This window comes from Watersipora subatra, chromosome 5 (assembly GCF_963576615.1).
Source record: "Watersipora subatra chromosome 5, tzWatSuba1.1, whole genome shotgun sequence".
NCBI classification, from domain to species: Eukaryota; Metazoa; Bryozoa; class Gymnolaemata; order Cheilostomatida; family Watersiporidae; genus Watersipora; species Watersipora subatra.
The window spans coordinates 33,509,128-33,523,171 of NC_088712.1; the positions used below are offsets into that span (position 1 = coordinate 33,509,128).

General features: G+C 36.6%; 1 protein-coding gene across 1 annotated transcript in view; it reads left to right on the forward strand.

Moving 5' to 3' along the window:
* Window positions 1-14,044, forward strand: part of LOC137397294 (uncharacterized) — a 29,411-nt gene that overhangs the window by 240 nt on the left and 15,127 nt on the right. The window contains exons 2-6 of the mRNA XM_068083583.1: window positions 11-52; window positions 455-520; window positions 2,126-2,302; window positions 2,429-2,887; window positions 12,345-13,100. Of these exons, the coding sequence (XP_067939684.1) occupies window positions 11-52; window positions 455-520; window positions 2,126-2,302; window positions 2,429-2,887; window positions 12,345-13,100 (1,500 nt within the window). The remainder of the gene's footprint in view (window positions 1-10; window positions 53-454; window positions 521-2,125; window positions 2,303-2,428; window positions 2,888-12,344; window positions 13,101-14,044) is intronic.

Here is a 14,044-nt window from a genome sequence, read left to right on the forward strand (position 1 = left end):
CTTGTTTTAGGTAGCAAAGTATGCGCAGCACTGGTCTTTGTCATGGTTCTAGGTGAGTCTATAGCTACAAATATTTCACTGAAGCCCTTTTGTCTTATTCTATAGCATAAACATGGCGTGTGAATAGTGCTGATGCATGCTGTTCATCTGTATTTGCATGTATATAACTTTTCATTATGACTGTCTGTCTGATCATCAAGGATATCTTTATATTTTAATAGATGTGTAAAAACTCATTTAGGCATTTAAACCAAAATTCATTAAGAAAAGGTGTGCCTTGCGTTGTTATGCCTAAACAATGTAAATTGTTTTATTTATTCATTTGTGTTAGCTTGTTATGTCATTATAACTTGTTATGCTAGTGTTAGGTAGCATAACAAGCTATAATAGCATAAAAAGGTAAAAAGTTATAACATAAGCATTAGCTAACATAAAATATATTCTTTTCTTACAGTTGCCATGACACTTGGGCATCAACCATCTTATCAACCTTCTCATCAACATACGCCCCACTCCTATGGTAAGACCTTGCTCTTGCATATATTCATTTATTTAAAATATTTATCTATCATTATATTTATTTTCAATCACTTTATTGGCAATAAGTTAGTTTAAAAAGGAAATGTTTTGCAAAATATGTCATACAAGAACCATAAAACAGGGCAAACGCAACTCAATAAAATAAAATAAATGGTTTATAAACATTATTTTAACCCTTTTGCATGAATCTACATCCTTTTTGTCTTTTTACCAGTCTACCCGTAGGAGATATAATCACATCAGATCCCATAATAAGTAGATGCTGTATACAACTTGCTGGAACACATCTTACATAGCTAGCAGTACACTATAATATAGCTGGTGCACATCTTACATAGCTAGCAGTACACTATGGTATAGCTGGTACACATGTTACATAGCTAGCAGTACACTTTAGTATAACTGCTACACTTCTTACATAGCTAGTAGTACACTATAGTTTAGCCGGTACACACCTTACATAGCTAGCAGTACACTATAGTATAGCTGCTACACATCCTACATAGCTAGCAATACACTGTAGTATAGCTGGTACACATCTTACATAGCTAGCAGTACACTATAGTATAACTGCTACACATCTTACATAGCTAGCAGTACACTATAGTTTAGCTAGTACACATGTTACATAGCTAGCAGTATACTAAAGCATAACCGGTACACATCTTACATAGCTAGCAGTACACTATAGTATAACTGCTACACATTTTACATAGCTAGCAGTACACTAAAGTATAACCGGTACACTTCTTACATAGCTAGCAGTACACTATAGTATAGCTGCTACACATCCTACATAGCTAGCAGTACACTATAGTATAGCTGGTACACATCTTACATAGCTAGCAGTACACTATAGTATAACCGGTACACATCTTACATATCTAGCAGTACACTATAGTATAACTGCTACACATCTTACATAGCTAGCAGTACACTATAGTTTAGCTAGTACACATCTTACATAGCTAGCAGTATACTAAAGCATAACCGGTACACTTCTTACATAGCTAGCAGTACACTATAGTATAACTGCTACACATCTTACATAGCTAGCAGTACACTATAGTTTAGCTAGTACACATCTTACATAGCTAGCAGTATACTAAAGCATAACCGGTACACTTCTTACATAGCTAGCAGTACACTATAGTATAGGTCGATGACTTCAGTAAAGTTATAGTGACTTCCTAATGATTATGCATCTATTTAAGCTTTTATGTATTAGCGTATTTAGAGTAGATTTGTTCACAATCAATATGGGAATGAAACAGCTGAGAACACCTCAGTTGGGGCTTATCCTCTAGAAATAATGGTGATATTAAAGGCATCTGAGCTTGAAAGATTTTCAGAATAGTTTTAAAAGCAGATATATTTGTTATACAGGTTAAACAGGTATATGTTTTTCTAGCAAAATAATGTTAGTATTACTAAAACAATTAAACTAAATCGTAGATTTAATTTGTTGTCATGCCAATTTAAAAGTCTTCGAACATTTTGTTAATGCCTAGATATTTATCTGACTGCTATAACTATTATAGATAGTGAATACCTGCTAGAATGTGTCTTGTTCTACTGCCTGTAGTGGTCAAATACTGGTCTCAATGGGGGAGCTACGGAGCTTGTTCAGTAACTTGTGGATGGGGAGAGCAGCGCAGGTACAGAACGTGCCTATCTAAAACTCGATATGGATATGGGAACCCTGTCTATTTTTGCTTTGGACCAAGCTACAGCAGACAAAAATGCCATGCTGGGAACCCTAGTAAGCAAACACATTCATTATCCAATGTTTAAACATAAGTATGAAAGAACACAACGTCGGTGCATGAGGGATTACAATGTCGGATATGATTCCATGTCTTTGCAAACTGTTTCTCTTTCTTAACAGTTGATGGTGAATGGTCGCACTGGTCATCGTGGGCAACTATCCAAGGATATAAAAAAAAGAGAACGAGACAATGTAACTACCCTCCACCAAGCTGTGGTGGAAGATACTGCTACGGATCCAGCATTGAAAAGAAGACTTCTTTACATTACCCGACACCTTCTACGCATTACCCGACACCTTCTCGACATTACCCGGCACTTTCTCCACATTACCCGACACCTTCTCGACATTACCCGACACCTTCTCAACATTACCCGACACCTTCTCCACATTACCCTACACCTTCTCCGCATTACCCGGCACCTTCTCGACATTACCCGACACCTTCTCGACATTACCCGACACCTTCTCCACATTACCCTACACCTTCTCCGCATTACCCGGCACTTTCTTCACATTACCCGACACCTTCTCGACATTACCCGACACCTTCTCCGCATTACCGGGCACCTTCTCCATATTAACCGAAACCTTCTCCACATTAACCGACAGCTTCTCCACATTACCCGACACCTCCACAGTCTCCGGCACCTCACCGAGTCACCTGTCCTCTTATCATTGTGATTGGCTATAAAAAAGGTATAATCGTTATGGCAGCAACTAATATCGAGCAATGCTGGAAAGTTACGTAACCTCAACAAAATGTTGATGATTTACTTATGACTTCCTATACGCAAGCTTGAGATAAATACCACTGACTCTTGATCAGCAGCAGCGTTGCTGCCGGTAATTAATGATAGCGCCAATGACCTCTCATTATATGTTGACTCTTATTTTGTGTTGTTTTTTACTGATCGTTGTTTCTAAATTACTTGGTTGTCTGTTTGAAGTTGAGTTGTTTTTACTAAATACATGTCTTGCTCTTTACACTCATGCTTTGACAAGTAAAATGCATTTGAAGTGTCTGAATCGCGATTCCCAATTACATGCTTGAGTATTAACCTACCTACTGAAGGCAAACTCATGTGCCTAAATGTACAAAAAGGTTTTATCCAAGCACTTCGAAAATATCTTCGAATGACTTCTTGTTTCTTGGGTTGACACAAAAATGGTTCCAATCTGCAGTGTTACCATGTCTTTTTTTGGTGTATTTTCGACAGCCCTAAGCGAGTAGCGAATATTGTGTATGAATAGCTACTGAAATTTATGACCCATCACGCTGATTACTTCTCCAATAATATTTTAACGATGTTAAAGCGAGAACTTAAAAAGGTGAAAAGTGGCAAATTTGGTTTATCATTTTAAAAAAGTGTTAGAGTGCTGTATACTCACTTTTAAGTTGGTAATGACATTTAGACACGCATGTGTATGTGGGGACACCAAGCCGTTTATTAGAAGCTGCCGATTATGGTCTCTCAGCAATAGACAGAAATAGTATTCTAGTTTTAGCTGTTTTAAGAAGAGATAATTGTTGTTAAAGATATTCATATAAATGATTTTGTTACCAAAGACAGTAACTTACATAAAAACTTGCTGTTATACGTTCATCTTTGCACAACAACTCTTAAGTTCAACTTTAAGGGCATTACTAGGAGGATTGTCTGTTTTGCCAAAATAACTAAATATTGTGTCTAAGTATGTGGGTTAGAAATGCTAAATAGCATAGCATAACTTTAAACATTAAAATGCGAGCAATGATTAATGGAAAACTTGAAGATATGGCATAATTTTTGAGTTTATACAATTGTATATGTTTTGATAAACATCAACGATGTGATATGACAGTACACAGGAATAATGTATCTATTTCAAAGACTCTTGTCACGAGAGAGTTTTTATATCTATGGGTTGGAATGACCAACTCCGCTACAGCTGAGCTAGATAGAAGCCAAGTCTATGTCCTTGAAACAACAGATGTAGCATCTATGGGTTATTCACATTTAAAAGAAGCAAATACATCAGATGTAACACTTTAATCTCTCATGTTGTTTTAATTAAATGTACTATGTGTATATCCCATCTTATACAGTTTCAAATTTTTAAATACATTTGTGTGCATAAAAAACATTTAAACACAAATTTCATGTTTTCCTGATCCGTAAAATTCCTCTTGGCTTTACTTTGTCCCAAAGACATTTTGTCAAAAGGTTTAGTGTGAAGCATCTTTATGCCTTGACAGTAGGTAACATGTAGCTGAGAGAAATACTCCCTGTCTCATCACTCACTCATGTATTCAGTATGAGTATTCAGTATGAGTCATAGCACATCCATCACAGCAGTCACCCTTCATATCACATTATTCCCAAAACAAATTTAGCATCCACTGCTTTCTTATGTGTCATGGAGTATTGTAGTGGACTGACATGCCCCCCCCATAGCCATTTCAATGTGTCATGGAGTATAGTAGTGGACTGACATGACCCCCCATGGCCATTTCAAGTCGAGGGTGATCTAAGCAGGTTAGAAAGTAATGTATTAACAGAAAGATAATATTAAATTGTTATTCAAACACCAACAACAGGCAGCAGATTATTTTCAATTTTCCCTTTGGTCAATCGGTCAATGGGTTGGCATCGGGTCGGGTCGGCGTCGGGTTAGCATCAGGTCCCTTTCTCTCTCTGCATATCTTTTCCAAATTAGACTTTCTATTGCAGAAAATTTTAATTTTGAAAATATTTGCTCATTTCTTCTTTACTAGTTGCTAGTTACTGGTTCATGCACTAGGTACTAGGTACTGGCCTGTTCATGTCAAATATGAGAAGATTTTTCTATCAGCTTCTTAATGGAAGACATAAAATACAATATTCCCAGCATGAACTATCAAAATTAGTTCATATACAATCCTTGCTTACAAAAAACATCGTTAAGACTTTTCACTCGCATTATCTGCTTGGCTTTTCTTCATACTATTGGCACTATTGAAATGATGGACAAACAAACCTGTCTAGGCAACTCTCTTCGAATAGGGCAGCACGATGTTGTTTTTCCACAAACATACAAACTATTGTTGATCTATGTGAAGATAGAAAATTGAAGTTATTTCAAGGTTTTTTATTTTTCAAGGTCAATGCTGGTTTTTATTAACCACAATAAGGCCGTACAGCGGATGTTCCTAAAATATGAATAATCCATTCATATTATACATTCGTAGTATATATGCATGTAGGTGTATATACTAGCTCTACCTGCTGTAATGGAAGTACAGTAGATGCTCCCACAATGTAAATAATCCGTTCCAGGATCGTTTACGTTATAAGAACAGTAAATACATGTAAATTGCCTAATTTGTTTTTTCCAAACCCTTCCCATTGACACTTCAAAGAAGACAAAACTAGACTTAACACTTCAATTCAATGATTGTACAGTAACTGTAGTAACAGTAGCTGTACACTCATTTAAGATTCATGATTACAGTCGATTTACAAGAAATTAAGGAGGGCACAACTTCAATGTTAATTTACATCGATTCTTTTATTTTTTATAGACAGCTAGATCTATTCTGCAAAAATGAATAAATAAAAAAAATATTTTAAATGACAAAAATTAAGTAAAAAAAAGTGTCTTTGCTATAATAAGAGCGGTGTCCGTCTGTCCGTCTGTCCGTCTGTCCGTCTGTCCGTCTGTCCGTCTGTCCGTCTGTCCGTCTGTCCGTCTGTCCGTCTGTCCGTCTGTCCGTCTGTCCGTCTGTCCGTCTGTCCGTCTGTCCGTCTGTCCGTCTGTCCGTCTGTCCGTCTGTCCGTCTGTCCGTCTGTCCGTCTGTCCGTCTGTCCGTCTGTCCGTCTGTCCGTCTGTCCGTCTGTCCGTCTGTCCGTTTCTCTATCCTTCACCAGGGTTTGAAGTTAAGATAAAAGATCGTTTTTAATGAAACTTGAACCTGTAACATTAAGCTTTGTATATCGACAGTCTAATGTCTGCACCAACCAATCACATCCAAACGTTGTTGAATAAGTGTTCAGTTACTTACCGGTTTTCAGAAATCGACACACTAAACAATCACTCATAGTAAACAAAGCTTCCAGGGTATATATAATGATATATATATATATATATATATATATATATATATATATATATATATATATATATATATATATATATATATATATATATATGATATATATAATAAAGATAATGCTAGACTTCGTTTCACTCCCAATTGCGGCGAGAGAGAAATTGATATTTTGTTGGCTAACTACAAAATTCTCATTATTCAAATCGAATATCTACTGTATATGACAACTCCATATATAGCAACTCTGTATATGACAACTCCATATATAGCAACTCTGTATATGACAACTCCATATATAGCAACTCTGTATATGACAACTCCATATATAGCAACTCTGTATATGACAACTCCGTATATGACAACTCTGTATATGACAACGCCATATATGACAACTCTGTATATGCCAACTCCATATATGATAACATGTTGCAACAAAAAATCATTCTTGTGAAGAACCTTGGATAGACAAATAGATAGTCTAGCAAGGTTTGTTTCACAAACTTAGTTGCTAATCTAAGAGTCTCTTTTACAAGAAAAGATCATTTTTTAATTTGTTCAAACTGTAGTCAAATTTATGTTGATTTCATCCAATGACCTCCATCCATTTCATCAACGGTAGAACTGCAGCTATTAAAAGTGCAAGAGGCTCAAAGTATTACAAGGTCTCCGTACTCCTTGTTTTTCTTGTACAGCTTGTTTTTCAATTTGCTTTTACCCTTTGCATTCTTAGCATTTTATCAGATCTACACAATATCATGGTGGTTTCTCTTCTACAATATTTTTATCAAATTCTTCAAATTGGTTTAAAAGTTTTCTATGACTGAATACAATAAATTTTGTCCCGAAGAATAGATTAACTTTAATCAGTTGCCGTGACATCTGACAGATTTCTACTGCCGGCAGCATATGAAACCTTTTCATAACATCTGACAGATCGTTACTGCCAGCAACATAATAAACTATATGTTACAATTATGAACAGTGTCTGTCATATGACATAAATACAACATTTGTATGTATTAACTTACCGCATGATTTGATTGTTTTAGAGTGTTTTTGTTGCCTGATTTAGACCAATAGTTGTCAATAACATTCACTGTTGCAAATGTCATTGGATTGCACTATATAGAGCAGTCATAGCTTAGTGGTCTACCTCTCCTGACCTATGACTAGTAGCTTCGAGTTGTATTCCCAAAAGAACTGCCGGTAACATCTCGACTTAACTCGCTCTCTGCAATGGTATGTCTCCAATTACTGAGGTTGCCAGGCATGCTCAGCCAAGATCACCGAGCCATTGCAACGTCACACTTATGAAGTTTTGGTCTGCAACAAGCAAAACTGATAGCATACTTAGCAGAAGGTATGATATGCTCTATACTTCATGTTTGAGATACAGCTCACACACTGTAATTAACAATTGAGATACAGCTCACACACTGTATATAACAATTGAGATACAGCTCACACACTGTAGTTAACAATTGAGATACAGCTCACACACTGTAAATAACAATTGAGATACAGCTCACACACTGTAATTAACAATTGAGATACAGCTCACACACTGTAATTAACAATTGAGATACAGCTCACACATTGTAATTAACCAATTGAGATACAGCTCACACACCGTAATCTAGGACAGCTAAACAAGTGGTTGTATTGGATTTATTATAGACTGTTTGTAACAGGTAAAACAACTCCTTGAGTAAAATTTGACGAGTGTTTTTTTATCTTTTTGATTAAAATGAAATAGATTTTGCCATTTAATAAAATAAGTGATTAAGCCTCAACATTCGTGTGTGTTCAATGTGTCTCTCCTCGTTATTGATTGAGCGATTTATTAGTAAAAGTGTAACACATACTTAATTTGTCTTGACGAATATTATTACTTTATGCGATAGTGCCTTTTATACTGTTTAACCGACACATATTTGTGTTCCAGCTAGAGAAGCTGACAGACAAGACAATCCCCATTCATGCGCATACAAATTTTTTACCCTTATCTTGAGTGTTTGATTGAAAGGAGTTTTTTGGCAGATACCGCAGCCGAAATGCATCTGGAGTTGCTTTATCCTGACTTCATGAACGGATGAATCTTGTGTTACTTGTCAGATAACAACTTGGCATTTTTGTTCACCTGTTGACAACTAGAACTCTGTGACTTACAAACTAGTTTATAAAGTAAATAGCAAGCCAAGACGTAACGACTCCTTAAGCCATCAGACAACCGGCCAGTTCAGCTGCATTAATTAGATCAGTAAATACGCTACCTGAAAAACCAATACGTGGTCTCTGCAGACAGCACTTCTTATAACAAAACTGTCAATTTTTGACTGAATATGTTAATATTTTGAAATTCTACGGTAAAGTATTTATATGAAACAGCTTTGCTAAAAATTTTTAGTTTTGCAAATGTTTAGCATATGTTGCAATAGTTTGTTGTTAAGATGATCAATATCACAGATAAATAGTGTTTGACCATAGTTAAAGATAGTGTCTGACCAGAGTTAGAGATAGTGTCTGACCAGAGTTAGAGATAGTGTCTGACCAGAGTTAGAGATAGTGTCTGACCAGAGTTAGAGATAGTGTCTGACCAGAGTTAGAGATAGTGTCTGATCAGAGTTAGAGATAGTGTCTGATCAGAGTTAGAAATAGTGTCTGACCAGAGTTAGAGATAGTGTCTGATCAAAGTTTGAGATAGTGTCTGACTAGAGTTAGAAATAGTGTCTGATCAGGGTTAGAGATAGTGTCTGATCAGAGTTAGAGATAGTGTCTGACCAGAGTTAAAGATAGTGTCTGATCAGAGTTGTCAAGTGGTTGCTTTTTATAGATATTATATTGTGGGAGGATAAATGGAACAACTCTGTTGTCTTTAGCTAACTCTATTGATCATAATAAGTGGAACAGGTAAAACACTCCGAGCGTGTTCCACCCATCCAGGAGTGGAAAAATATTTATTGAAGTCTTCTTATATTCTTCCTTCCTTTTTAGGTCTTTTATCATTTCATTGTCAGCTAGTTTTATCCATTCATCATACTTGCCTTTTTTCATTATCATTGTGGCACACTTTTATAATCCAAAGCCCATTCTTACGTCATCTATGATTATTCAGATCATCTGAACTAGACTTTCCAACTCTTCTTTTCTGTTTCCATACAAACTCAGATCATCCATGTAAAGTAGATGACTTATCCTATCATTGGTGTTTCTATTCATTACATATCCTTGCTTTGCATTCAGTAGCAAAATATACATAAGTATAAGACAAATAGACATAAGTATATGACAAATACACATAAGTATAAGACAAATAGACATAAGTATAAGACAAATAGACATAAGTATAAGACAAATAGACATAAGTATAAGACAAATAGACATAAGTATAAGACAAATAGACATAAGTATAAGACAAATAGACATAAGTATAAGACAAATTACAAATGGTAGAGAGATAGTGCATCTTCTTGAAATATGCTTTTTTTCATTTCCACTGACCCAAAACTTTCTCTGTTGGATTCCAGGATAGTGGTCTACTCTGTCATACTTTGCTTCAGGAATACTCGCATTTCCTCCAAAGCTTTTATCATGTTGTCCAGTAACAAATCATCTCGGGTTTTTCTGTACCAACTTTGATATTCTTTTTTCTTTCCTCCAACCAAATCATTGCATTCAAGATACTGATAAGATATCATCAGATATCATCAGATATCAGTGAAATCAACAATTTCCAGATAGTAGGAAGACAGGTTATGGGTTTATAGTTTCCTGATGCTGTGCCTTTACTTCTATCCTTCTGCATCAAAACAGTTCTCTCAGTTGTCTCCTCTTGTCCACGCATTTATCCACATAGTTTGCCAGCGTTCAATGCAGCCCAGTGAGATTCTTTAATCAGAACCCATGTCCTCCATCAGGCCTTGGTTATTTCTAGTTTGGCATTTTTGATAGTGCTCTGTAGTCTTTTCATGCATATCCTTATATCATTATTTCTCTCATTTTTCTACAGACTTTTTCTCACCTTTTTTAGCCAAAAGGCTCCCTTATTATGAGCCATGGCTTGCCCCCAAAATTCTTTTGAGAAATCGTTGGCTTCTACGCTGTTAAAGCTAAGTTGAAGTTGTTAATCCTTATTATTGGTTTTATCAGAGCTTAAGCTGGTCTTGTTTACTGTCATCGACCTAGTTCCACCAGGCTGGTATAGACCTAGTTCCACCAGGCTGGTATAGACCTAGTTCCACCGGGCTGATATAGACAATATCTCCCTCACGATGTTAGCCGATCCTAATTTTTCAATTTTTTCTCATCAACTCTTAGTAGATCCATCCAATCAGTTACCCAATGTTTGGCACCGAGAGCTCCTACTACGATAAAGAAAACTTATGCTGTTGTCATCCAGATCCAAGTTACCTCCGGTGCCAGGTCCTGATATTTCCCAAATTATTTTATTATTATTATTAGTCCTGTTATTGTTATATTCATTAGAATTATGATTCTTATGTATCACTTGTTAGATGATAAGTAAAACAAGTATTCTTTCAATCACTGTTTTTGCCTTTTTAGCAATTTTAGTGAGTTTCACATATTGTTAATCGACAAACGGTTGAAATCTATATTAACAGTCTATGTCTATTAACAGTCTATGTCTATTAACAGTCTATGTCTATTAACAGTACAAACTGTCAATAGACAAGGTGTGCTTTGGTAGGTTTGGCATGTTGCCCATCACCATATCTAGCATAAAAACGATTGTCTCAACAAAAAAAGTAAACGTAGCTGGAATTTGATGTGAATTATTTTGTGGCTCTCCACAACACAGTCTCCCTATTGCTGTCAGATAAACTCCAGCTTAGGTTTTATTGCTGTAACAAATTTGGTACCCATGGTTGAAAGTTACAACATTTTTTTGAAGTTAGTAACACTAACATAGTAGACCTCTTGTTCGAGTTTCTAAAACTTGCAATAAACAGCAAATAAAGCTAATTTATTTATAATTCTTTCATCTTTATAAATTTAATTTTAAGATATTGATTATCTTGTTTTATTTGATTCCATGGCTGCCACTCGCTGCCACTCGCTGCCACTCGCTGCCACTCGCTGCCACTCGCTGCCACTCGCTGCCACTCGCTGTCACTCGCTGCCACTCGCTGCCACTCGCTGCCACTCGCTGCCACTCGCTGCCACTCGCTGTCACTCGCTGCCACTCGCTGCCACTTGCTGCCACTCGCTGGACTGTCACTCGCTGGACTGCCACTCGCTGGACTGTCGCTCGCTGAACTGTCACTCGCTGAACCGTCACTCGCTGGACTCTCTTAGAGCGTGACTGGCCACTCATTCAAATGGTAACAATGACCATGTCATGGAAGTAGGGGTGCACTAATTACAAGCCAAGGTTAATATATAACCGTTGATTGATTTGAAATTGAGGTAAATATCTGTAGTCTAAACTTATTTATTACTTCCCATCATTATTCGTTATGTAAGTATCTAAAAAAACAATTAATATTCATCACATTCTTTTCAGACACCCAGATCTGTCAATTACAAGTTGGTATGTTATAATAATCGGTTTCAATATCACCCAGGGTTGACATGTTCAACAATCAGTCATGTCTAAACTGTGGGAAATGTGAATATTGCCTAAAACCTTCTCAAAGATATTCATTGCTTCGCTACCAGCCTTTTTTGGGTCCTCGCTTGGTCAAACCTTCTACTAATCAATGATCTAAAGGATTTTCTTGTTATTGTTCAAAGATGGTTCCTCCATATTTATTTGACAATTCTTTTTAACAACAACAAAATGGGACGAAGGGCGTTCTAATTTTGCCCACAAAACACACAATAACTGTTTTAGCGGTTTGAATTGTTTGAAAATAGCGAATAGAGAACAGAAATGGAGAGCTGTTTTGCTAGAAGACTAAAATATACGAGTAGAATCTCTGTTCCTGGAGCCATGATGTTTAGGGTCTCAGCATATAGCAGGGTCTCAGCATATAGCAGGGTCTCAGCATATACCAAGGTGTCAGCATATAGCAAGGTCTCAGCATATAGCAGGGTCTCAGCATATACCAGGGTCTCAGCATATACCAAGGTGTCAGCATATAGCAAGGTCTCAGCATATAGCAGGGTCTCAGCATATACCAGGGTCTCAGCATATAGCAAGGTCTCAGCATATACTAGGGTCTCAGCATATAGCAGGGTCTCAGCATATACCAGGGTCCCAGCATATACCAGGGTCTCAGCATATAGCTAGGTCTCAGCATATACCAAGGTCTCAGCATACAGCAGGGTCTCAGCATATAGCAGGGTCTCAGCATATAGCAGGGTCTCAGGATATACCAAGGTGTCAGCATATAGCAAGGTCTCAGCATATAGCAAGGTCTCAGCATATACCAGGGTCTCAGCATATAGCAAGGTCTCAGCATATACCAGGGTCTCAGCATCTAGCAGGGTCTCAGCATATACCAAGGTCTCAGCATATAGCAGGGTCTCAGTATATACCAGGGTCTCAGCATATAGCAGGGTCTCAGTATATACCAGGGTCTCAGCATATAGCAGGGTCTCAGCATATACCAAGGTCTCAGCATATACCAGGGTCTCAGCATATAGCAGGGTCTCAGCATATACCAAGGTCTCAGCATATAGCAGGGTCTCAGCATATACCAGGGTCTCAGCATATAGCAGGGTCTCAGCATATACCAGGGTCTCAGCATATAGCAAGTAATTGAGTCATAAAGCAGTAACTAGAAATTCCACTGTCATACAGCCCACGACCAAAGTGATATAGAAAAAAGAAAGTGTACTGATAGTTGAGAAATGCAATATTAGCAGTCAAATGGCACTGCAGTGCAATAGGATAACTGCAATGGTAGCTGCAATGTACTGGGTGTTATTATGTACAACAAACAGCAATAATGAAAGGAAAAGATTATATGTTTATATCTCTTCCCCTGCAATATAAATGCAATATTAGAAGTAAAATGCACTAATATTATTAGAATAACCAACATTATTAATATAGTAATACAGTAATAATAGAAAAACAATGCACAATTTTGTTTACATTTCAAAACATCATAGCAATCAATATCAAGAAGTTGTAATAGTTATCTAGTTTTTAAAAAAATCTATTTAACAAAATTATTTAGAAAAATAATAACAGTAACATATTGCCCAACATCGGTCACTATATACTTTGATCTTGTAAATTCGAATGACTGTTCTTATAATTAAATCTTATAAAATCGAATAATTATTCTTATAATTAAACATTGTAATAATCTTATAAGAAACGTTAGAAAAATATCATCGTCATTTCCTTTACTTTCACTGCTTTGGACATCAGTTGGAATACCAAAGTACTCATAAGTGTCTAAAATGTCAGTTACTTTGAAATCGGCAAAACAGAAACGATTACTTTTCAGTATTTCTACATTAGTTACAAAAACCTCCGGCAATTCGACAAGGCTATAGATTGGTGAAATGTGCACATTTTTATCGTGAAATGCGCACGACTTAATGGTTCTACTCTCTGTCTCATGGCCTTATTGGCGTTCCGTTGGCCAGTCTTAATTTTGATTAAAAACGGCTTGTCAAAGGTTTAATAGGGATTTTAGGCCAAATTAATCTGTCTATTTATGTATAATCCGATCAGATGGGTAAGG